The 25,101-nt window shown below is 40.4% G+C and overlaps 1 protein-coding gene across 16 annotated transcripts in view; it reads left to right on the top strand.

The window, feature by feature from the left end:
• Positions 1-25,101, top strand: part of ptprk (protein tyrosine phosphatase receptor type K) — a 167,709-nt gene that overhangs the window by 119,162 nt on the left and 23,446 nt on the right. For 11 of the 16 annotated variants that reach the window (XR_011979599.1, XM_072676992.1, XM_072677067.1 and 8 more), the window contains 5 exons: positions 1,562-1,667; positions 3,806-4,079; positions 5,193-5,229; positions 16,765-16,900; positions 23,128-23,157. Coding sequence is in view for 15 of the 16 variants with exons in the window: in XM_072676992.1 (XP_072533093.1) it covers positions 1,562-1,667; positions 3,806-4,079; positions 5,193-5,229; positions 16,765-16,900; positions 23,128-23,157 (583 nt within the window). In the remaining variant the exon portion in view is untranslated. The remainder of the gene's footprint in view (positions 1-1,561; positions 1,668-3,805; positions 4,080-5,192; positions 5,230-16,764; positions 16,901-23,127; positions 23,158-25,101) is intronic. The other 5 variants (XM_072677084.1, XM_072677075.1, XM_072677051.1 and 2 more) reach the window with 1 other exon arrangement.

Genomic DNA, 25,101 nt, shown 5'->3' with positions numbered 1-25,101 from the left:
TGTGTGTGTGTGTGTGTGTGTGTGTGTGTGTGTGTGTGTGTGTTTCTCATGAACAATCCTTGTTTACATGTTTGTGAACTACTGATTAATGACATGCACAGAGGCACACCATGCTGGTGTGTGTGTTAGCCCCCAGCTGTGACAGTGAGTGCACTTATGTTCTCTGTATGAAACCAGTACCTCTCCCCACACAACCCCCCCCCCCTTCACACACACACACACACACACACAAACAAGCGAAAACATCATCATTCTGGTCTCTAACAAGACAACCAATGGATAGCAGCTTTTAGGCTGTTTAAATAATATGAAGGTGTGTGTGTGTACCGTGATTCAGATACCAGCATACTAAATGCAAATGCAGTCTGCTTCACTCTCTCTAGCAGACACTAAACGCAGTGTGTTCACTGTGAGTCAATGAAGGTGAATTGAAGCTAAAAGCTTCTTGACTTTTTTCACTAATGGGAGAAGAGGAGGGCAGTAACACACACATACTTGCTCTTTATTTTAAACTAAAGTACCTGCTGTATGAGCTGTATTATTGGCCTAATTGCAGGAAATATGATTTCCTCTGGTTTGTCTGTCTCTCTCTCGCTCGCTCCCTCTCTCTTTCTGTGTGTGAACAGGTGTGACTCAGACTGGCAGCAAAACAATACTTAAGCATCAGTAAACAATATGAAAAATAATTACAGCTGTAACAGTTGTTTTCTGACAGACTGTAATTCACTACAGGAAGTGTAGGGGGAGCTCTATAATGCTCTATAATGTTCATATGATCCACACACTCATTCTGACAGACTGTAATTCACTACAGGAAGTGTAGGGGGAGCTCTATACTGCTCTATAATGTTCATATGATCCACACACTAATTCTGACAGACTGTAATACACTGCATGAAGTGTAGGGGAAGCTCTATAATGTTCATATGATTCACACACTCATTCTGACAGACTGTAATACACTACAGGAAGTGTAGGGGGAGCTCTATACTGCTCTATAATGTTCATATGATCCACACACACATTCTGACAGACTGTAATACACTACAGGAAGTGTAGGGGGAGCTCTATAATGTTCATATGATCCACACACTCATTCTGACAAACTGTAATACATTACAGGAAGTGTAGGCGGTACTCTATAATGCTCTATAATGTTCATATGATCCACACACACATTCTGACAGACTGTAATACACTACAGGAAGTGTAGGGGGAGCTCTATACTGCTCTATAATGTTCATATGATCCACACACTAATTCTGACAGACTGTAATACACTGCATGAAGTGTAGGGGAAGCTCTATAATGTTCATATGATCCACACACTCATTCTGACAGACTGTAATACACTACAGGAAGTGTAGGGGGAGCTCTATAATGCTCTATAATGTTCATATGATCCACACACTCATTCAGACAGACTACTTTATTATGCTCTATGATTTTAGTAAAGTTTAGTGAAGATGAAGTTTAATGCATTTACTGTTTCTAGCTTTGATGATTAGTGATTAAATGAATAAATACAGTAAAATTGGAATTTATCATTATATTCCCCCAGCTCCCACTCTGGAGGAGTATGATGGCTCTGAGGCATTTTTGAATGAAACAGCCACCACCATCACAGTCCTGCTTAAACCTGCTCAGGCCAAAGGAGCACCCATCAGGTAAGTGTGTGTGTGTGTGTGTGTGTGTGTGTGTGTGTGTGTGTGTGTGTGTATGTGTTTACCTTATTGTGCATCTCCCTAAGCCCTTTGGCCTAATTGTTGTTTTGGTATGTAATTAGAATACATAATTAATTTAACCATGAGGTAGAACATAGACCTTATGTGACTTGCTGACTGTGACCTAACACAAGAACTACGTGCTAATTTGGTCAATGTGACGAAACGCATTAACAACAAGCTAAGGCCCTAGTCTCGAAGGTAACATGCTAACTGTAGCCCTGAGCTTATGTGGTAATTGTGCTATCCCTGAGCTAACACATTAACCGCAAGCACCTTAATTTGCATCAGTCTGCTGAATGTGGTGTTGTCTAATGCCAGTGCATATCAAATCATGAGTGGTGTCTCATGCAGTACAATATACAATGTAAAAATGTGTGTGTCTGTGTAAGAAGAGGTATTTTCAGGTGTAAGTACTATGGATGGGGAAGGTAGGAGAACTAAACTGGCAGAGGCTCTCTATGGAGTGTGTGTGTATGTGTGTGAATCGTCCTGTTATTGTTGTGCAAAACACACACTAATGTTTTTACATGATTAGTGTATGTTTTTGAGATTTAACAAATCGGGCACATTTACTGAGCACTGCATTGGAGAATATGTGTGTGTGTGTTAGGATTATAGCAGATATGTTGACAGATTAAGAGATTACAATGTGTCTGTATTGTTAGGCGAAGAATGTAGATCCAGCAGATTGTTTTCTGACTAATTCAAACAAGACTTTATTTATTTATTTATTTATTTATTTATCTATCTATCTATCTATCTATCTATCTATCTATCTATCTATCTATCACACTTTTGGCAGTGCACATGTTGTTGGTTTATCTAACAGGAGGGACAGCCAGCCTTGTAATTTTGATCAAAGTCAGTTAAGGTGTGCATGTGTGTGTCTGTATGTGTGTGCGCGCGCATGCAAGTGTGTGTGTGTTATGGACAGTTCCATGGCTGGCCATCTGCTGTGGTCATTTGTAACAGTTTGTCATTGACAAGCGATACAGATGGAGAGAGAAAGAGAGAGACACTGAAAGTGGAAGAGAGAAAGAAAAAGAGAGAGCGATAGAGAAACAGAAATAGAGACAGGGAAAAAAGAAAGAGTGAGAAGAGAGTCTTAGAGAAGTGTATTAGTGTATGTTGGAGGTGTGTATGTAGTGTGTCCGTGCAGAAGTGTGTTCTCTGTAGAGGTAAGGTTATAGACACTTTGAACAACCACCATACATGTCATGTAACCAGGGGTGCTGAAAGTTTTGCACGGTGTGTGTGACCTGAATGTAGTGCTAGTGGGTTTCTATGCTGCTATTTTGATTTTGACTTAATTGGGAATCACAGGCACAGCAGCAGCACTTTAACACTATCTGTGTGTGTGTGTGTGTGTGTGTGTGTGTGTGTGTGTGTGTGTGTGTGTGTGTTGAAGAGTGCTTTCTGATTATCTTACAGCTTTCTGGGGGGAGAACTCCCCTCCTAGTGTTGCATGATTAACTGAGACACACATACACACACACACACACCTGTCGAGTTAGCAGAGAACCCAGAGGGCAGGAAGCACAGTCGTAAAACTCTAACATGTAAATAAGAGAGAGAGAGAGAGAGAGAGAGAGAGATAGTAGGCAGGCAAAAAGAGAAAGACAGATGGGTGGGGAGGGAAGAAAGAGAGAGAGAGAGATTGGGAGAAGGCAGACAGAGAGAGAGATTGGGTAGGCAAATACAGATAGAGATGGGTAAGCAGGAACAGAGGGACAGTAGGATACAGAGAAATAGAGAAGGACTTGAGGATGGAGTAAACGAGGGGCAGGAAGATATAGGTATAGGGAGAGACAAAGTGAGAGAGACACGTGCATGAATAGAGAGAGCAAAAGACAAGAGGAGAGGGAGTGGAAGAGACAGAGATTGAGACAGACACAAGGGGAGAGAAAGAGACCGGAAGACAGAGAGAGGCTGAGAACAAGAGACAGATAGAATAGGAGAGAGAGGGAGAGCAAGAAATTTGGCTGTGGTCTGTAAAACTCTCACCCTTTTAGCCATGAACAGCAGGTTCGGAGTTCTGCTCGTCTGATTGGTTGTTTGTGTCTGTGTGTTTCTGTCAGTGCGTATCAGATCGTGGTGGAAGAGTTGAACCCCCACCGGACTCGGCGCGAGGCAGGCAGTGTGGACTGTTACCAGGTTCCAGTGTCCTACCAGACCGCAGCCAGTGGGGGGTCTCCCTATTACTTTGCTGCAGAACTTCCACCCGGGAACCTCCCAGAACCTTCTCCATTCACTGTGGGGGATAATAAAACGTACCACGGCTACTGGAACGCCCCCCTGGCCCCACGCAAAAACTACAACATCTACTTTCAGGCGGTCAGCAGCGTGGAGAAGGTTAGCAAAATGCACCCTGATACCTATACACACACACACACACCATCTCACCTACATGGTTTCTTGTATTCCCCTCACTGGCCACTTTATTAGAAACACCTACCTTGTGCTTCCCCTCACTGGCCACTTTATTAGAAACGCCTACCTTGTGCTTCCCCTCACTGGCCACTTTATTAGAAACGCCTACCTTGTGCTTCCACTCACTGGCCACTTTACTAGAAACACCTACCTGGTGCTTCCACTCACTGGCCACTTTATTAGAAACACCTACCTTGTACTTCCACTCACTGGCCACTTTATTAGAAACACCTACCTTGTGCTTCCCCTCACTGGCCACTTTATTAGAAACGCCTACCTGGTGCTTCCACTCACTGACCACTTTATTAGAAACACCTACCTTGTGCTTCCCCTCACTGGCCACTTTATTAGAAACGCCTACCTGGTGCTTCCACTCACTGACCACTTTATTAGAAACACCTACCTTGTGCTTCCACTCCCTGGCCACTTTATTAGAAACACCTACCTTGTGCTTCCACTCACTGGCCACTTTACTAGAAACACCTACCCTATCTATATATATCACAATACAGTTACAGACTGTAGAGCATCTGTTGCTTCAGTTCAACAGGCCCCTCTACCCAATGCATCCTGGTCAGTTTCAGCTGGACTGCTGCTGTTCAGGTATCATTGGGGTAATCCATTCTCAGCACAGCGGTGACACTGACATGGTAGCATTGTGTGTGTATGTGTGCGTGTGCGCATGTCAGTGTCGCTGCTAGATTGAAAGTGAGTCCACCACCTAAAAATATCCAGACAAAAGTGGCTCTATGGTCAGAAACTGACCACTGATAAAGGGTTAAAGGATGGGGAAACTGTGCATCAACAGATGAGCTGCAGTCTCTAACTACACCAGCAAGGTGGAGTGAGGAGGTGAGAGACCCTCTGCCCTGTGGTTTTTGTGTGATTTTGATGGGAGTGGGCATATCCTGAGCTGATAGTGTGTGTGTGTGTGTGTGTGTGTGTGTGTGTGTGTGTGTGTGTGTGTGTGTGTGTGTGTGTGTGTGTGTGTGTGTGTGTGTGTGTGTGTGTTTTATTTTTTATTATCCTCTACAGGAAACGAAAACGCAGTGTGTGAGATTGGCAACTAAAGGTGAGGAACTACTTTATTGCTTTTCATTTCAACATTCACTCTGGGACATCTCTTTCTCTCTCTCTCTGTCTGTCTCTCTCTCTCAATGTCTGTAAATCAGTCTCCCTCTGTCACCCTCCCTCTCTGCTCCACCCCGTCTTTGTGTGTGTGTGTTCATCTCCCTCTCTATATATATATATGTATATGTGTGTGTATCTATGTGTATGTGTGTGTGTAAGGTAAGGGTCTCTTGGACGTTGGTAGCAATGGGGGTTGCAGAGGCGGATTGGAAGCTTCAGCAGAATTATAAAAAAAAGCTTATTTGTGTTCTTTGTGGTGTGTATGTGTGTGTGTGTGCGCGCATTTGCTGGTAAAGCACCTTGTTCTGCTGAGCCGATATTTTCCAGCAGAGCACGAGGACAAACGGAGCCAATTCACGTGATTCTTATGTCATCAGAGATTATCAATAATCCATGCTTTTCATCAAGCAACTAAAATAGCAAGTTATCAATTACATTAAGCGAGTTTCCACAGGCTGCCAGTGATCTGTGCTTTTTTTGCATATCAGTCCGATATGAAAGCACCGTGTACTCATACATTTCTCATTTCTACTATTTCTGCTTTTCATCTGCTCTATATGCTATTTTCATTTGACACTTTTGATCTACCCTATATAATATATTATTCTGTCCTATTGATGTGCATATTGTACTATTGATGTGCTTTTTATACTATGCAATTTTATACAATTAATCAACTCTCTATACTATAAAATGTGATCCATTTTAAATTATTGATCTGCACTCTATAATACAATATTCTAGATACTATACTATTTAATTCTATTAATCTACTCTATACTACAACATTTTATTCTAGATACTATACTATTTTATTCTATGGATCTGCACTTTATACTGTAATATTTTATTTTAGATGCTATACTAATTTATTCTACTAATCTGTACTCTGTACTGCAATATTTTATTTTAGGTACTATATTATTTTATTCTATTAATCTGTACTCTATACTACAATATTTTATTTTAGATACTATACTATTTTATTCTATTAATCTGTACTCTGTACTGCGATATTTTATTTTAGATAGTATACTATTTTATTCTATTAATCTGTACTGTATTCTACAGTACTTTATTTTAGATACTATACTATTTTAGTCTATTAATCTACTCTATACTACAATATTTTATTCTAGATACTATACTATTTTATTCTATTAATCTGCACTTTATCCTGTAATATTTTATTTTAGATACTATACTAATTCTATTAATCTGCACTTTATACTGTAATATTTTATTTTAGATACTATACTAATTCTATTAATCTGTACTCTGTACTGCAATATTTTGTTGTAGGTACTATATTATCTTATTCTATTAATCTATGCTCTATACTACAATATTTCATTTTAGGTACTATACTATTTTATTCTATTAATCTGCACTGAATACTACAATATATGATACATTTAATATTCACTCTACACTACAATATTTTTATTCTAGATACTATACTACTTTATTCTATATAGTACTGATGTGCTTTATATAGTCTACTGCTTTTCTTGGTATTTAGTATGACACTAACACCAGAAAGAATGCGATGTACACTCAGGAATACTTGGTAAATTTGTTTTCTGAAAGAACTTTAGACTAGCGCTGGGCTAAAAAGCATTTTGAGTGGAGAATTTCTGTTTAGGGTGCATTTTAATCCAAGCCTCTTCATAATCCAACCCTAGTTATGTAAATGCACACAAATGGACATGTGAAACTGCTTCAGCGATGAGTGCTAGCTTTCATGCTAGCGTTGGCACTTTTCCGTCAGTGTTTTTATTTATTTATTTATTTTTATTCGGCCCACTGTGCTCAAAACAGCAGTAGGCTTTAAAATACACGTCCACCAATCAGTTACTTGCCTGTCACGCTATTCCTGTCTCGCTATTGCCTTTCCCGCCTCTGCATACCAGCTAAGCTGGGGGTTTAGCTAGTCACTTGTTTGTTATTGTTTTACTTGGGTGACATATGGTGCTCTTTTCGGACCTGTGCTGTTAATGCTTATTTGTGCTGGATATTTTTTTTTTTTTTTTTTTGTAATAAGTGCAGGGAAGCTTTTGAAAGAGCTATGGTAGGGAGATTAGCGAAAGTGCTGCTAGCTAATCCGTAGACAGCTGGACGAGCATTAGCACGTAGCCGCTCTCGGGCAGCTGTGAGTTTTCCTGTGAAGAGAGCAGCCTGTCTCTTAAACTCTTGAAACTGCTAATCCTCCGCTCGCTCTCACACTCGTGTTTGTCTGAGTGCCATGTGTTTTGACATTATGCTTTGGAGGCTGTAAAGCGAGCCGCGGTGAAATGGATGGGCTTGTTTTGGGGGGGGTATGTTTGGTATGACGGAGTGCGGAAGCCATCCCTGCTACTTTGAGTTTCATTTCATAATTGTGTTTCAGTGGAATGTGAAATTCACTGTGGAAATGAGGGTTCCAGTAGCCTCATGAAGGGTAATAAATGTCTTAACATTTGTTTTTTTTTTTAAATGGTTGTTAATTGGGTCATGAACATTTTATAAATGTGTATGAAAAAAGGACATTTGAAAATACCGCCTTCTTCCTAAGCTCCTCCTGTGAAGGATGTGATGCCAATATGAGAATACCACCTCAGTTGAACTCAGTGTAAATTGAGTCCGGTCACCTTCACGTCTAGACCAGTTCCCTTTGTCTGCGATGGTTGTCGATCAAAAGCCCTTTGAGTTGATTATGTCTCAAGGGCTGTTGAGGCTATTTCTGCTTTGCTTTGTATTTGTATATGCTAAATAAGCCAAATTGTTCCTCCGTTTTGGAGGGAAACACCTAGGTTTGGACCTTTTATTATGGTAATGATGCCATTGAGTGCAGCAATGTAGGCCAGACACCTTTTTTCAGAGTCCATACTGTAATTCTTACAAATGATTAATAAACAGTTATGTAAGGTTAACAGTGACCCTGTTGTCCTCCGAATAGTGTTACTATTATTTAACCCCCTATTTAGGCTCATCCCTTTATTTAGTTAGACATGTTCATTTGACCTTTTAGCTTTGTTCTGTTTGTCTCTCAGGTACCTCAGGTAGTCACCACCAAAAAGGACTGTGTTGAAAAGTGTAAAGCACATTAGTGTTAGTTAATGGACAAACATTATCAGTAACAGTGCTGAAAATGTAAAGGTAAACAATATAGCTTAGAGCTTAAAATGTGACTTCGTGCACTACTTGGACAAAAGTATTGGGACACACCTCTTCATCATTGAATTCAGGTGTGTCATTCAGTCAGATTGCCACAGGTGTGTAAAATCAAGCACCTAGCCATGCAGTCTGCCCTTACACACATTAGTGAAAGAATGAGTGCTTCTAAAGAGCTCACTGAATTCCAGCGTGGTGCTGTATGTAATAGGCTGCCACTGTTGCAACAAGTCAGTTAGTCAAGTCCATTTTCTTTACTACTAGATATAATGCCATCAATTGTGAGAGGTATGTAAGTGGAAGTGTTTAGAAACCACATCAGGAGCACAGTGCAACACTGCAAAATAAAGCCTAAATATATATATATATATATATATATATATATATATATATATATATATATATAATAAAAAAAAATACACAATTAAACCTCTTTATGCTAAGCTGCACTTTGTGTGTTAAATTTTCTCCCAGTTTGGTACTACCAGTTAACCCACCCATTTGTAGCTTTCCCTAGCACTAGCAATGCTCCCGACACTAGGAGGGTAAAGACTTAGCACCAGCTAAGGGATGCCTTGTTCCAGTCAACATTGCTTAAGAGCGATGAGGTTAGGAGAGCGCCGCGGCCAATTGTGCTCTCTAGGGCTATAGCTGCTGATGGCAAAGCGATATGGTCCGGGATTCGAGCTCACGACCCGAAGGTGCTAGCGCGGTGCTAGACCTCTAAGCCACTCTATTACACTGACTAACTGAGAAAGCACAGTATGATCGAAAACTAACAAGGTCTGAGCTTTAACAGAGCGGAGGAATGTGTGATTGCTGTTTGTAAAGCAACCGGTCACTGCTTTCTCTGTCATTCGTAAACCTTTTATAAAAAAGTCTTATTAGAAAGTGGTACCAAAATGAGTCAAGTAATGAATTTTGAGGTTACATTTTTTTCGGGAGGGCATAGATCCCTGGGAATCGGGCATCATCTGTGAAAACTCTGCCGACACCATTATGTTGCAAACAGAATTTCCCCTTCTGAAGAAAGAAACCCAGCTCCGGAAGAACGACTAGATTTACCGCTTCATTAACAAACAAATCTGAGCAATGAGGAATTCATATCAACAGTTTTGTGCAAAGCTACAGTTCTGCATAAATATTTACTGTCACAATTCATCACGTGCCCACTGGCTTTTATTATAGGCGAGCTTCAACTCAGCAGGTTTTCTGTTCTAGCTCTTTTGCTGGGAGAAGTGTGGAAATAAGCATTTGTGGTAATTGTACTGTGCAGATGCAGCAGATGGAGATTACATTAAGAAACACTGAACTATTCCTCATAAGTTCTCCAGCTAGCTGGGGGGTGTGTCATCAGGAAAGCGCCCCCTGGTGCTGCTGCAGTGGTCTGTAATATGTATCGGCAACCCCCCTTTCGCAGAGGATTCTTCTGATTAGAGCAGCAATGGAACACTCGACCCCATATGCCTGGCAGCCGCACCTGACAGATTGAATATGAAAGCGTTGTTATTACAGATTTGCTGTTGTCATTAATTATTTTCCATCTCAGTCTTTCTCATGGGGAGATAACATAATAAAAGAGGCGGCTGCTAGCTGCTGGCGCTGGCGGAGCGAATTTGATATGGTCCGTGTCATGTACCCTTAGCGAAAGCAAAATAGATTTTCATTTTAAGCAGGGAGTTTTATCTCTCAAATGGATGTAATCCAATTTTCATTTGAATTTTCTTCCAGTATCTTTTTTTTTTTTTAGGCCGATCGTGTTCATGAGAGTTGACGGTAACAGAAGTATTGTGTCTGGAAGAGAGGGATTTGTGTCTGAAGCAATAAGCCAGCAGCATCAAATCCCACACTGCAGCGTGGGTAAATCACCTTTTAACCCAGGTGCCAGGATCAATCATCGCAGCTGCTCGCTCTTTTAAAGCTGTAGCCTTTGCCTTCGCTGTTTGATAAACCAGTCTGTAACACTGAGGGCCGCTGCTTAGGGTGGGTAGCTGGGTGGGTAAGAGTGTGTGCGCATGTTATTACAAATTATTACGGTTGTCCGTATTCTAGTGCAATACTTGGAACATATTGTCGCTGTCACACAAAATCTGCATGTTTAATGAAGAAGAAAAAAACATGACTTTAAATTGTTCCATGGACCCCTTCAAGTGCCAGAGTGGGTCAGCAGTGCAATGCGCTGGCAGTATGGCTCGGGGGTTGCGAGTTCGCATTCGGAGCCATGCCACTTTGCCATGAGCAGCTGAACTGAGTCTGAACAGAGTCTGAGAGAGCACAACTGACCGTGCTTTCTCCGGGTGGGTAGATGGCGCTCTCTCCCCTCTTCACTTCTAAACCGCTTAGCTTGTAAACCTCCTAGCTTGTAGGCTGCCCAACTGCCGCATGGGCGACAGTTTGAAAAGAGGCGGTGTCTGGCTTTGCATGTAGCAGAGGAGACATGTGTTAAGTCCTTACCCTCCTAGTGTGAGGAGCACTGCTGGAGCTAGAGGGACCTAGGAATTGGTGGGTTAATTGAAATTAAGCAAAACAAGGTTAAAAAAAAGTATGCCAGTGATATGTGTTATATAAATGTGTATGTATATATGTAAATGTGTGTGTGTGTGTGTGTGTGTGTGTGTGTGTTAGAATAGGACTCTCTAGAGCAGATAAACATGAACCTATTGGTGCCATGGCTAATAATTAATTATAATGCCTAATAAATAATCTAATATAAATATAAATACATATATGTATATATATTTATTAGATTATTTATTATATATATATATATATATATATATATATATATATATATATATATATATATATATATATTTGTGTCTGTCTGTCTCTGAAATATGCTCCCTCTTTGTCCTCTGTGTCCATGTGTAATCGCTGACAGCTTTTTTCTGTCTGCTCTAACAAATGAGAGTGTGTGTGTGTGTGTGTGTGTGTGTGTGTGTGTGTGTGTGTGTGTGTAAGAAAGAGAGAGAGAGAGAGGCGTGTCCGTCCCTCATCCGCGTCCCTCTTTACTGTGGACGGTGATAATTAATCACCTGTCATCTGGCCATCCCAGAACCGTTGATCTTTAGAAAAACGAGACCTTTAGCACAGCTACATTGAATGCTGGGAGAGCAGCAGAGGTTTCAGCTGAGAATAATGTAGTTGCTACGGTGAGTCCGAAAAAAAGTCGTTAAAAATGGCCTGGACGTCCTGCACTTGAGCCGAAATGCACCGACCCAGCTCACTCAGCTGTTCCGACACTGGTGAGTTGCTTTAAACTTTGCAGACAAATGAATGGAAACCTAACTCGCTCAGCGTAAATGTCATCGCCCAGTTTACTCACCAACTTACATGATGCCACCAGCACTTGGAGGGTGAGGAGCTAGCATGTGCTTCGTCTGAGACCTGTACGGCTCCACTGCACCTCAACATGCTTGGAAGAGATTGCTAACTTCTAACTGTGGTACTAACATTAGCTCACCAACTTGGCCTACAGCAGTTTAGCCCCACCCACTCGCACTGAAGTTTTTAGGAGTGTTACAGCTGCATTCTAGGTTATGAAAGGGGTTCTATAGAGTGATAAATAGATTTCTCATAACTATAGTAGAACCCTCTTTTGGTGCTGTTTAGAACCACTTTTAAAGAACCTTTTTTGGCTTGTAGGAGTGTGCTATTTGTCAGTATGAGGTTGTAGAAGGATTTTACTTGTTTTTGGAAGTTTATCACTTGTTTGAATGAGTTTCTAAAGTTGTGTTTATACTTTGACACTGGGATTTAATTGTGGCATTTGTAGCTTTATTTAGTAAATTATGTTTAGCTGCTTATCTGATTGAACACCAGGGAAGAAATCATTGCGTTATAGTTTCCAAATGAGAAATAGTAGATAGGAGTTTCTGTGTGTCTGCAAATGCTGGTGGTCCGATCCCTGTACCCCCACTCTGCTCAGGAGTGTGTTGAGTGTGTTGGAATGGATTGTAATCTTTACTCATGAAGTAAAACTTAACCAAAAAAAAAAATCAAAAACGAAAAAAGATTTTTTTTAAAGGTACAATAAAAATAAACAAAGCTAAAATAATATAAAACAAAACAAAAAATACAAAAATATAAAAATATAAAGATTATTACAATTAAAATGCAAAAACAAAATTAAACTAAAATCTATTTGATCATTGTTTGTTTATCTTACAGTCAGGGAACTTCACTGTTACAGGTGTGTGTGTTCTGTGTGCCTGAACGTGTTTCACTGTTTTTCTCACTGAATTGCAGCGTTGCACCTCTCTACACCTTTCTTCCTTTCTTTCTCTCTCTCTTGCTCTATTACTGTCTCACTCTTTCTTGCTCTATCTTTCTGTCTCTCTCTCTTTTGCGCTTTCTTGCTCTCTCTTTCTGTCTCTCTCTTTCTGTCTCTCTCTCTCTCTCTTGCTCTTTCTCTCTCGCTTTTTCTTGCTCTCTCTTTCTGTCTCTCTCTGTTTCTCTCTCTTTCTGTCTCTCTCTTGCTCTATTTCTCTCGCTCTTTCTCGCTCTCTCTTTCTGTCTCTCTCGCTCTCTCTTTCTGTCTCTCTCTCTCTTGCTCTGTTACTCTCTCGCTCTTTCTTGCTCTCTCTTTCTGTTTCTTTCTCTTTCTGTCTCTTTCTCTCTTGCTGTTTCTTGCTCTCTCTTTCTGTCTCTCTCTTGCTCTATTACTCTCTCGCTCTTTCTCGCTCTCTCTTTCTGTCTCTTTCTCTCTTGCTCTATTACTCTCTCGCTCTTTCTTGCTCTCTCTTTCTGTCTCTCTCTTGCTCTATTACTCTCTCGCTCTTTCTCGCTCTCTCTTTCTGTCTCTTTCTCTCTTGCTCTATTACTCTCTCGCTCTTTCTTGCTCTCTCTTTCTGTCTCTCTCTTGCTCTATTACTCTCTCGCTCTTTCTCGCTCTCTCTTTCTGTCTCTTTCTCTCTTGCTCTATTACTCTCTTGCTCTTTCTTCAAATCAAATCAAATCAAATTTTATTTGTCACATACATAGTCATACACAGTATAACTTGCAGTGAAATGCTTTTTTGACAGTCTGCTCACATCAAGCTATACAATAAAAATCTACATTTAAACTTAACTAAACCTTAACTTAATGAAGAACTTAATGCTCTTTCTTGCTCTCTCTTTCTGTCTCTCTCTTGCTCTATTCTTGCTCTCTCTTTCTGTCTCTCTCTTGCTCTATTACTCTCTCGCTCTTTCTCGCTCTCTCTTTCTGTCTCTTTCTCTCTTGCTCTATTACTCTCTCGCTCTTTCTCACTCTCTCTTTCTGTCTCTTTCTTTCTTGCTCTATTACTCTCTTGCTCTCTCTTTCTGTCTCTCTCTTGCTCTATTACTCTCTCGCTCTTTCTCGCTCTCTCTTTCTGTCTCTTTCTCTCTTGCTCTATTACTCTCTTGCTCTTTCTTGCTCTCTTTCTGTCTCTCTCTTGCTCTATTACTCTCTCGCTCTTTCTCGCTCTCTCTTTCTGTCTCTTTCTCTCTTGCTCTATTACTCTCTCGCTCTTTCTCGCTCTCTCTTTCTGTCTCTCTCTTGCTCTATTACTCTCTTGCTCTTTCTTGCTCTCTCTTTCTGTCTCTCTCTTGCTCTATTACTCTCTCGCTCTTTCTCGCTCTCTCTTTCTGTCTCTTTCTCTCTTGCTCTATTACTCTCTCGCTCTTTCTTGCTCTCTCTTTCTGTCTCTCTCTTGCTCTATTACTCTCTCGCTCTTTCTCGCTCTCTTTCTGTCTCTCTCTTGCTCTATTACTCTCTCGCTCTTTCTCGCTCTCTTTCTGTCTCTTTCTCTCTTGCTCTATTACTCTCTTGATCTTTCTTGCTCTCTCTTTCTGTCTCTCTCTTGCTCTATTACTCTCTCGCTCTTTCTTGCTCTCTCTTTCTGTCTCTTTCTCTCTTGCTCTTACTCTCTCGCTCTTTCTCGCTCTCTCTTTCTGTCTCTCTCTTGCTCTATTACTCTCTCGCTCTTTCTTGCACTCTTTCTTTGTTTCTCTTGTGTTTCTTTTATCTCTCTCTCTCGCTCACTCCCTTTCAGTCTCTCTGTCTGTCTCTCCCTTCCTGTCTCTCTCTTCCTCACTGTGTAGACATTCAGCCTCTCTCATTCTTCTACACTAATGTGACAGTAATATGTAGGTTACTGTGAGGATGAAGATGGTGGGGGATGATGAAGATGAAGAGTAAATGTGTATGTGTGTATGTGTGCGTGTGAGGGTAGGGTCAGTGCCCTGCTCCCCTCGGGCTGGTCTGTGAGTGAAGGCGGGACTGGAAGAATGAGAAGTGGGCGCTGTTGTTCTGCGCTGGGGGTGAAAGTAGGTCGCAGTGTGGAGTAAAGCAGAGGGGAAACAGAGAGAGTGTCTTTAGTTGCAGGACAGGGTGTTTGATGTGGAGTTAAAAGCATGTCGAGTTGCTTCAGGACACGCTGTCGACCCTTTTATCCTCCAGGGACAGACAGGAGATGATGCTGTTGCACAATAACCCATAAGCAGCAGCAGGTTGTAAAGGACCCGTATCATAGAAAAGCAGAATTTCCCTCATGTGCTTTTTCCACATAAAAGACTTTGACTCAGAATGTAAACACTGTGAATAAATGTTCAGGCTATGTAGAAGAAACAGCCGTTTTTTGGTGATTTATTGTTTTGCAATATCACAAACGTAATGTTTACAAATGTTGGCCTATTCAGCCTGCAGCCAACAGTCTTAAAGTCACAGAAACAACACAGTGTTTAAATGTAGGCTTTTAGGACGGGTGTTTTTGTACATTAAATATGCTACAGGTACAAGGTACAAGCTAAATTTAATGCAGCACAGCCTGTACAGTGAATAGAAGTGTGGATCAGGGCATGTTATGTCAGGGCATGTTTTTGTGAGGCTGTTAGACTGGTATAAGACAAATGAGTGTTGCCCATAGGAAGTGGAAGCAAAGGACTGATTTTTAAAGAATCTACCCATAAAATAAATAAAATATTGAAAAAAGAAAAAAATATTTTTAAAAAGGGTTAAAAAATGAAGTTAAAATAATATAAAAAAATTAAACTAGTAAAAAAGTAAGTTAAAAATGTAAATGAAATTAAAACAATATTTAAAAGTCTTACATTTAGTTAAAATAGTATAAAGATTATTAAAATTAAAATTAACAAAAAACTAAAATATATTCTATCATTAGAATAAAAAGTAGTTAAAGTTAAAGTTAAAACAGTAAAATAAAGAGGTGGCATTAAAGTTAAGAAATTCAGAGCTTTTCAAATTGTATATATTTTAAAAATAGAATAAATATGGAAAAAATAATACACACAGGAGAAAAGTGTCAGTTTATTTATTTTCTATTCAGTTTTGTTTCTTTTTTTCCACAAAGCAGAAAAATGCTATATAAATTATTATTACGTTTATTATTGTTAATAGTGATTTACAGTTTTACAGAGAGTCAGTAGTCTATAAATTAGTGTGAAGTGAAGTGATGTTTTTAGATCACAGTAATTAAAGCTTTTTCAGGAACATAAAAAAAAAAATAAAACAAAAGAAGTATTATTGCATATCAGTGTGATTTTCTATTTTCACCCCCGCGAGACAATCAGAGATCATTAAGCGTAATTTTGAGCCGGTTCTGTAATTTGTTGGCAGTGAAGCAGGCGTGGTGTTTCTGGGTAAACTGATTGCTGCTAATGTGGTGAAATTAGCGCTGTGAGCGCTAGCGGTGAATGTTAATGGAGGTGGGATCAAATCTAGCATCGTATGGAGCGAGGCCTCCGCTTTGCTTCACTCATTATTCAGAAACACAGGGTATAAATAGTCACACTGATCGACGGGGCAGGAACCGCAATGGCCGTAATTGAGTCAGTAGTTTGGACACTTTTCTGACAATCTCATTAAACTGTTAAAGGGCCAGTATCAGGATAACGAAAATTACCTTAAAGGTCTACATAAAAAAAAAGGTAGGACATGGGCTCTTTAACTGTGGCCTTAGTCAGCATTTTACGGCTGTTAATTCTGTAATTATATAGATCATTCTGTTTATTTTAATGCTTGTGTAACTAGATGTGTAATGTTCATATTTATATAAGCATTCACATGCTGACGTTTGGACATCCCATGTCAAATGATTTTTGAATTCATAAAAAAGTTCAGATTTTCTACTGAGACACACTTTCACACATTTTAGTGCTTTGTTACTGTTTTTTGGTTTAATTTAACAGATTGGGGGAAAGACGAAGATGCAAAATTTGTTGTTTCTTTATTATTTTTTGATATTTTGGCGGAATATGTTAAATTCAATAAATAGATAAATGTCACTTGTTTCTAAAATGTAAAAAAACATATATTTTATGTTTTGTGATTTGTCCTTTAGGAGCTACAGAGGAGCCAGAGGTAATTCCTGACCCCGCAAAGCAGACTGATCGCGTGGTGAAAATTGCTGGAATCAGCGCTGGAGTGCTGGTGTTTATTCTCCTGTTGTTGGTGGCCATTCTACTAGTCAAGAAAAGGTAAGGTTAATCTCACACACACACACACACACACACACACACACACACACACACACATTTACACACACACACACACACACACACTACATACACTGTACATACATTCTTAACACACATACTGTCATTTTTCCTCTGTGATACACACACACACACACATACAATGTTAACCACAAACAAATTTCCAACATCAACCATGTTCATCTCACCACTTAAACACTGGCCACTGGTGTACTGCTACATACTGACCACTAGAGGGCAGAACTGAACATAAAGCTGTGATCAGTGAGACAGTTTGACAGTCTGTGTCTGTGTGTGTTGAAACAAGGCATGGGTTTAGTCAGACTGCAGCAGCAGTGATGAGCTGTGCTTAGACGTGTTCACTGTTCACTACACACCGTTTACTACTGAATGAAGCTATGGGAATGCACAGAGCACTGAGCGACTTTTTGGACCTTACATTCAGAACCACAGTTCACTTTTCTGTGTGACGTAATTCTGCCGCATAAACTATTTGCCCACAAGCAAAGCCGCATGAACTGAACTGCTGACTGGAGAGAGGATTTGGAGAGGAGCTGTAATTCAGGTGTTTACACACAAAGCTGAAACTAAATGAATAAAACTGAGAGCAATCTATTGCAGAGAGTAATAGAAGGATAGAGAGGACCGAGAGAATGAGAAAAGGTGGAGAAGGAGAAATGGTTGAAAGCAAGAGAGCGTGAGGTATAGAGAGAGCATAAAGAGTAAGAGAGAGACCACCCCTTGATGGAGAGAGAGAGAGAGAGAGAGAGAGAGAGAGAGAGAGAGAGAGAGAGAGAGAGAGGGAGGTCAGGTAGTTGTATATATGTTATATATAATAGAGAGAGGGAGAGTAAGAGATGAACATACAGAAAGCCCGAGAAAGAGGGGAGTTGGGGAGGTATAGTAAGAGAGAGGGAGAGATACAAGCAAGGAGGTGGGAATAGACCAAGTCAGAGAGGAGAGGAGAACGTAGAATGAGAGAGGGAGGTAAAAAGGGATAGACAAAGAGACTGAGAAAGAGGGGTGACAGATAATCCCACAGAGAGAAGCGAAGGGAGAGATCGAGGGAGGATTGAGAGAGAGAGAGAGAGAGAGGTCTGTATTGATTTTCTTTCTGTGTTCAGATTAACTTCCATAATGAAGCCGGCAGGCCGAGCCACAGCGTTTAGAAAAGCTGCATGTACTATTATTCCCCACTGAAGAAAGAGATTGTTTTAAAGGGAAAAAATCAATTACTCCTCCTGTTTCCCTGCACCCTCAACACACTCCGTCTCTCTCTCTCTCTCTCTCTCTCTCTCTCTCTCTCTCTCTCTCTCTCGCACGCATTCACACTCTCGTTCTGTATAATATGTGCACTGGCGCCATCATGTGGCAGGATTGCATTATTAAAACATGCACCTCTTTGCTTGCTGCTCAGGTAACTTCACATCTTCATGAATTATGGATTAGAGGTTAAAACGACAAGCAGCTTGTACTACATCTATCACCCGTCCGATCGTTACTTTGTGATATAATGTTTCTGTCATAAATAAAAAAGGGATTTGACAGGGGAACACTCAGTTTCTGAATACAGATATAACCTGATTGTGTTAGCAAAAAAAAAAACAAAAAAAAACACTGGATTCAGCTTCAATCTGGGAAACAGCCTGGCCTGGTTTGAGTGTGTGTCTAAAAGTGTAACCTGTCACACCTGTGGGGTGATCGTAGGCTAATGTGTAATTGTGGCACTGGTGTGGTAATAGTAAGGTAGTGGAATGTTGGGCCAATAGGATAATGGAGTAAATATATATTTGGGAGACTCTGGTAATGGAGTAAAGGGGTGTTGAGGAACTGTGATAATGGACTGAAGATGTGTTGGGATAGTGTAATGGAGTAAATATGTTTTTGAGTACTATAGCAATGGAGTAAATATGTTTTTGAGTACTAGGGTTATGGACTAAAGGGGTGTTGCAGTACTAGGGTAATTAATGAAACAGTTGCAGTGGCACTAGGATATCTGAGTAAAGGGCTGGTATAGTACTAAGGTTGTGGAGTGAACAGGTGTTGGTTCTAAGGAAAGTGGTATTGGGGTACTATGGTAACAGAGTAAAGATGTGTTGGTATACCAAAGTTAACAGAGTAAAGATGGGTTGGGGTTCTTGGGTAATGGAGTGAAGGAGTGTTGGGGTACTGAAGTAATGGAGTGAAGAGGTATTGGGGTGCAAGGGTAATGAAGAAAACAGGTGTTGGGTACTAGGGTACTGGAGTAAAGAGGTGTTTGGTACTAGGGTACTGGAGTAAAGAGGTGTTTGGGTACTAGGGTAATGGTGTAAAAAGGGCTTGTTGAGGTACTAGGGTAACAGTGTAAAGAGGTGTTGGGGTACTAGGATAATGAAGGAAAGAGGGTATTAGGGTAATGAAGTAAAGAGGTGTTGGGTTATTAGGTTAACAAAGTAAAGAGGTGTTGAAGGCTATGGTAACAGAGTAAAGAGGTGTTGGGGTGCTAGGGTAACGGTGTAAAGAGTGTGTTGGGGTGCTAGGGTAACGGTGGAAAGAGGTGCTGGGGTGCTAGGGTAACGGTGGAAAGAGGTGCTGGGGTGCTAGGGTAACGGTGGAAAGAGGTGCTGGGGTGCTAGGGTAACGGTGGAAAGAGGTGCTGGGGTGCTAGGGTAACAGTGTAAAGAGGTGTTTGGGTGCTAGGGTAATGGTGGAAAGAGGTGCTGGGGTGCTAGGGTAACGGCGGAAAGAGGTGCTGGGGTGCTAGGATAACGGTGTAAAGAGGTGCTGGGGTGCTAGGGTAACAGTGTAAAAAGGTGTTTGGGTGCTAGGGTAATGGTGGAAAGAGGTGCTGGGGTGCTATGGTAACAGTGTAAAGAGGTGCTGGGGTGCTAGGGAAACAGTGGAAAGAGGTGCTGGGGTGCTAGGGTAACAGTGTAAAGAGGTGCTGGGGTGCTAGGGTAAAGGTGTAAAGAGGTGTTTGGGTGCTAGGGTAACAGTGTAAAGAGGTGCTGGGGTGCTAGGGTAAAGGTGTAAAGAGGTGTTTGGGTGCTAAGGTAACAGTGTAAAGAGGTGCTGGGGTGCTAGGGTAAAGGTGGAAAGAGGTGTTTGGGTGCTAGGGTAACAGTGTAAAGAGGTGCTGGGGTGCTAAGGTAAAGATGGAAAGAGGTGTTTGGGTGCTAGGGTAACAGTGTAAAGAGGTGCTGGGTGCTAGGGTAAATCTGGAAAGAGGTGTTTGGGTGCTAGGGTAATGGTGGAAAGAGGTGTTGGGGAACTAAAGTAACAAAGGAAAGATGTGTTTAGGTATTAGAGTAACAGAGTAAAGGGTTGTTGGGGTGCTAGGGGAATGGCATTTAGGGGAGAATTGTAGTTGTATTAGTAGATGTGTACTTTCTGCTTTTCTCTTTTTTAATTTTCAGCTCAGTTTAGTGCTTTTTTTATTGCCACGGCTGCTTTACTTGTAATATTGCCAAAACAATTACATGGAAATGTAACCATGGCATCAACTACAGCAAAACATTCAGAACAGCCAAATCTTAATACATCAGCGATCTTTGCAGATGTCAACACAAAAACTACAAATACACAAACACTACAGAAACATTCGGTTCTATTTTCTGAGCGTTCTTTCTTTCGTTGTTTCTTTCGGTCTGTATCGAACTGTTCTTCTCCTCCTTCTGCCTCATCTATTGTTAGAGTTAAATCAAGTTTACTTTTTGAATCTTATTACAGAAAGTTTCATCCTCTCTTAAGCACACCCCCACACACACACAAGCACGCTCTTGCACTAGTTGGCACTCATGCTAAAGTTCAGTGCCGGACCCCGCTGTTATTGTGATCTAGCTGGATATTTCTTGAGATGCCAGTGTGTAAAAGCAGTGAAAGCATCTCCAGTGTTCAGTGTCCATTGCCCCGGGTCCTGGCTATCTGTGGCCAAATCATTAGCAGAGATGTTTCTGCCTGAGCCGCTGTATTCAGTATTGGTTTTAAACAAAATGAACATTCAGAACATTACATGAAAGGACATTATATCATAGTGTTTTTTTTGTTTGTTTTTTTGTTTTTTTCCCTAAGCGTGCTCTGATGAGTGTGTTTGGCCAAGCTTGTGGTGTGAATTGGCCTGGGTTGCTGTGTTTAGTGTTGGCAGAAAGCCCACGGTGGAATATACGGCTAGCTCCTCGTCCTGGGTCATTTGGCTCTAATGAGGCGGAATTCTCTTATCCCTGCTGGAGCGGATTAAAATTTATACTCGCTTGTTGAATTTCCAGAAATATAACCCAAGCACTGCAAAAAAGATCAAAAAGGAAAAGGATAATATTTTAAACTAAGGTCATTTGAGTTGGGTTGTTGTTATTAACATAATTATTTATCTGTTGGAGGTGCAATGATTAACTGTATTCCAAATTTGATTTGATATGTTGGTGGTTTTTATGTTAATATTATAATATTTATAATATTATAAATTTCACCAAACTCTTTATTTTATTCTAATCAGATTGGTTTAATTACAACTTCTCCCACATAACCTTTCCAGCACCCAGTGTGCTGCTATTTTATAGAGTGAACCTCAAACTTCACAGCACCTTGAACTTTTCATCGATTAGTAAATAGCCAAGTCAGTTGTACATGAGTACATGCAAAAACCTAACCCACCCCCTTAAATTTACTCTGACAGGACGCAGCCAGGCACTTCATTGAAAGCTTCCCTAAAGACTGTAACTGAGAGACCCTCGGAAAAGACCAAGGGGTGGTGTCAGCGATGCAGTTCTAAATATCGATTCACTGATTTAGGATAAGCTCCAAGAGAACAAGCAGGATCAGTTCAGCGAGAATAACACAGCTTTAGGATCAGTTTGGAGAGAATAGCACTGATTCAGCATCAGCTTAGATAGAATTGCACTGGTTTAGGATCAGTTCAGAATGAACAGTACTGATTCAAGATTAGCTCCTAGAGAACAACAAGGATTCAGGATCAGCTCACAGAGAACAGCGCTATTTCAGGATCAGTTCACAGAGAACAGCACTGATTAGCTAATTCATGTATAGTGTCACAATGGGCCATGTGACGTCCCAAGACATTAGACTACATATGGGTGGATCTTGGACAGATTCAAAGTTCATGGCCCGTGTCAGGACGCATCACTGGTCGCAGGATTGATTTGATTCATTCCAATTAATCCACTGTCTAAGTTTGAGGCATATAATTTACCGTATTTAATGGCAGGACTGCTAGTTTGTCCTTCTGAAAACCTTGAGTGCACTAAGGTGCCTTATGCTGAAGTGGCAAAACTCATTATCCTGGGGAGGTCTTCAGTACAGTAGCAGCTGAAAGAAAATTAGGCTCATTTTACTTATTGTTTGCACATATGCCCTTAGGAATGAACCCCCCCCCCCCTTTGAATAAAACTACGAGGGAGCTTCTTATACGTAAATTACTGACCATCTATCATCCTCCGCCCATAAACCACAGCTATCATTTCCGTGCAACTTTGAAACACCTTCATTTTTTCCCTCCAGATGTTTTATTTTTATTTCTCTTTGTAGCAAATGCTTTGATCTTTTTTATTACTCTTTATTCACCGTCACTTTGTTAAATATGACCAGTCCTCATAAAATAAATGAGATATGTGTTCATATGGCTATAAGGAGTGCAAATGGCCATTTTATTTCTGATAAATCGGAAATTGGTGCTTCTGGGAGATACTGCATCTTTAAAAAGGTGGTCGATGACTCTTTGCTCTTACAGGATGTCCGCTGCTTACTGATTTGATTTGCAGCAATTTTTTTTGTTTATATTTTCAGTTTTAGTAAATTTTCACTTGCATTAATACTACCTGCTAGCTTTTTGCCAGTTGCTGGTGCTTATTTTTACTTATCGCTAGCTTTTCTTTGATTTCTGACGTGTATGGGACTAGTTAGTCTGCAGCCAGACACTATTAGAAATGATTGTAGTGTTCAGCTTTGCATGCTATGATGTTTTTGTTTGTTTGTTTATGTTTTGTTTGTTTATTTTTTTCTTTTCAGAATTGTAGATTGCATGCAAATGTCACATAAAAAACAGGCTTGTGTTCATGGAATAATAACAAAAAATATTCCAGAAAAAAAATCATACAGATAAATAAATTAAGATTCAGATCTATTGACTGGCAGTTTTGCTACTTCTGTTGGATTCCGATTCTGCATTGACCACTATTTCTTCGTTCTGTTTGTGCTGTTTCTCGTTTGCTTGCCAGGAGGACCTACTATTCTTACTCATATTACCTGTAAGTAAAAAAAAAAAGAAAAAGGATAAAGACAACCAAAACCAGTAGAAGGCTTGTTGGTCTTTGTCTCTGGGTAGTTCTGTTAGTGTTTTAAAGATGCAGTATCCTTTTTTCAAGTGAAAACACATGAACCGCTTAGGTCAAACACACACTCTGCCATTCTCTACCAGCTCCAACATGCTCTGTGCTATCAGCCATGATCCAAAGCGCTGTGTTATTTGAAAAAAGAATGCTGCACTTGTGTCTGTATTTCATTTTTTGTTTTCTTTTTTTCCCCTTTTTTGTGTATGCATGCATGTGTGTGTATGGGTGTATGCGTGTGTGAGTTAGGCATCCTTGCCATCCATCTCTAATGCCTTCACACACTGATCCATTCTTACTGGTGATGGGGTGGCGGTGCTAATTCTTATAAGTTCTCTAGGATTAAAAAACAAAAACAAGCTTAAAAGTATTATTATTTTATAGAATCGCTTTGCTTCCGTTTGTTTGTCCTGTATATTTTAATAATGAGTTTTTATGAGAGAACTAAGTCCTATAAATCCCCCTAACCTTTCACACTGTAAAGCTGTTTAGCAGTTCAAATCAGTCTCATAAACATGACTGAAATTTTTAAATCAACCCTATAAACCCTACGTAGGCCCCTTAAGACCTGTTAAATACTTCAACTAAGCCCTGTAAACCTCCTTAAGTCTTGAAAACCAGCCCTATAATTAACCCCTGAAAGATAAATTCAGCGTGTAGTCAGCCCCAAGGGTTAAAATCATAAAAATAAATTAAAAAAAGGTTTAGAACGGCCCTTTAATCACCCCGGAAAGTAACCTATGTAAAGTATCCTATGAACACTCCTGGAAAGTTAAAATCAGCATTATAAACACCCTTCAGAAGTTAGAATCAGCCCTATAAACCTGCTTGACTATTCGAATCAGCCCTTTCAGCCTATAGAGTTCGAAGCCGCCTGTCAAACACCCCTGTAAAGAGTTCAACTAAGCCTCATAAACCCTGTATTACTCCTCCTGTCCAGTCACCATCGCCCGTTTGTTTCCACTCATTAGTCACTTCACCACCTAATGCCTCATACTGTGTTTAACCAACAGCCCGTTGCATTTCTCAACCTGTTAAGCGTTTCTGTTTGCACTTCTATCTGCATTTCTCTCAAACTCCTTAAACTTGGGGAAGCTGTACAAGCAAAGGAACTGCATATTGCCTTCTTATGTTTGGGCGGAAATGCAGATTTCACTCATCTGCCATTTAAACATTTTATACCGTGAATTTGTGTTTCCAAGGAGTCATGGCAGAGCGTATAAAAGTTAAAGGTTTCTGCTGTCGTGGCGTTTTTTTCTTAGCCTTAGTTTGATTAGTGCATCTGTATAAGGAAACCTTTCTAAAACTGGTTTAGCAAATGAACAAGGACGTTCATATTGTCAGTGTTGTAGGAATAGCTCTTACCCCTGAAACAGTAGCTTTATCAGTGAGAAAGAGAAAGCATTCTTACCATCTGTTAATGTAACTGTTTGCCATGAAGCATTCACGTGGCGTAAAGGTCATGTTGACGCTTTGAAATGATGTGACAATAATTAAGAGGTGTTCAGTGGTATATTTAAGTAATGAGTTATTAAGTGATGCTAGTTAACAGCAATGCTAATGGTCCACATCTAAATATAATGTATATCCACATGCAGTAATCAGTCATTTGTCAGTTTTGTTAGTGTGAGGATCCAGGTTGGAGATCTGGCGGTAAGACGAGTGTGTTTTTTGCGGTTTTCAAAGCAAGTTTCACTCCCCCTGCCTGGTGGATCCTTGAGCATGATGTTGTGTAGTGCCTTCATCTTTCCATGTAACATAACCTGGGATTCTGTAGATGTCTGCACACGTTTCCAAGGGTTTCCTGAACGTTCTCCTTTGCCACGGAACAACATTCTCCCTTTGGCTCATCCTTCTCTCTCT

The sequence above is a fragment of the Salminus brasiliensis genome, chromosome 1 (assembly GCF_030463535.1).
Source record: "Salminus brasiliensis chromosome 1, fSalBra1.hap2, whole genome shotgun sequence".
Classification (NCBI taxonomy): Eukaryota; Metazoa; Chordata; class Actinopteri; order Characiformes; family Bryconidae; genus Salminus; species Salminus brasiliensis.
The sequence above is the reverse complement of the archived record's forward strand: the minus strand, read 5'-3'. Positions and strand labels throughout refer to the sequence as shown.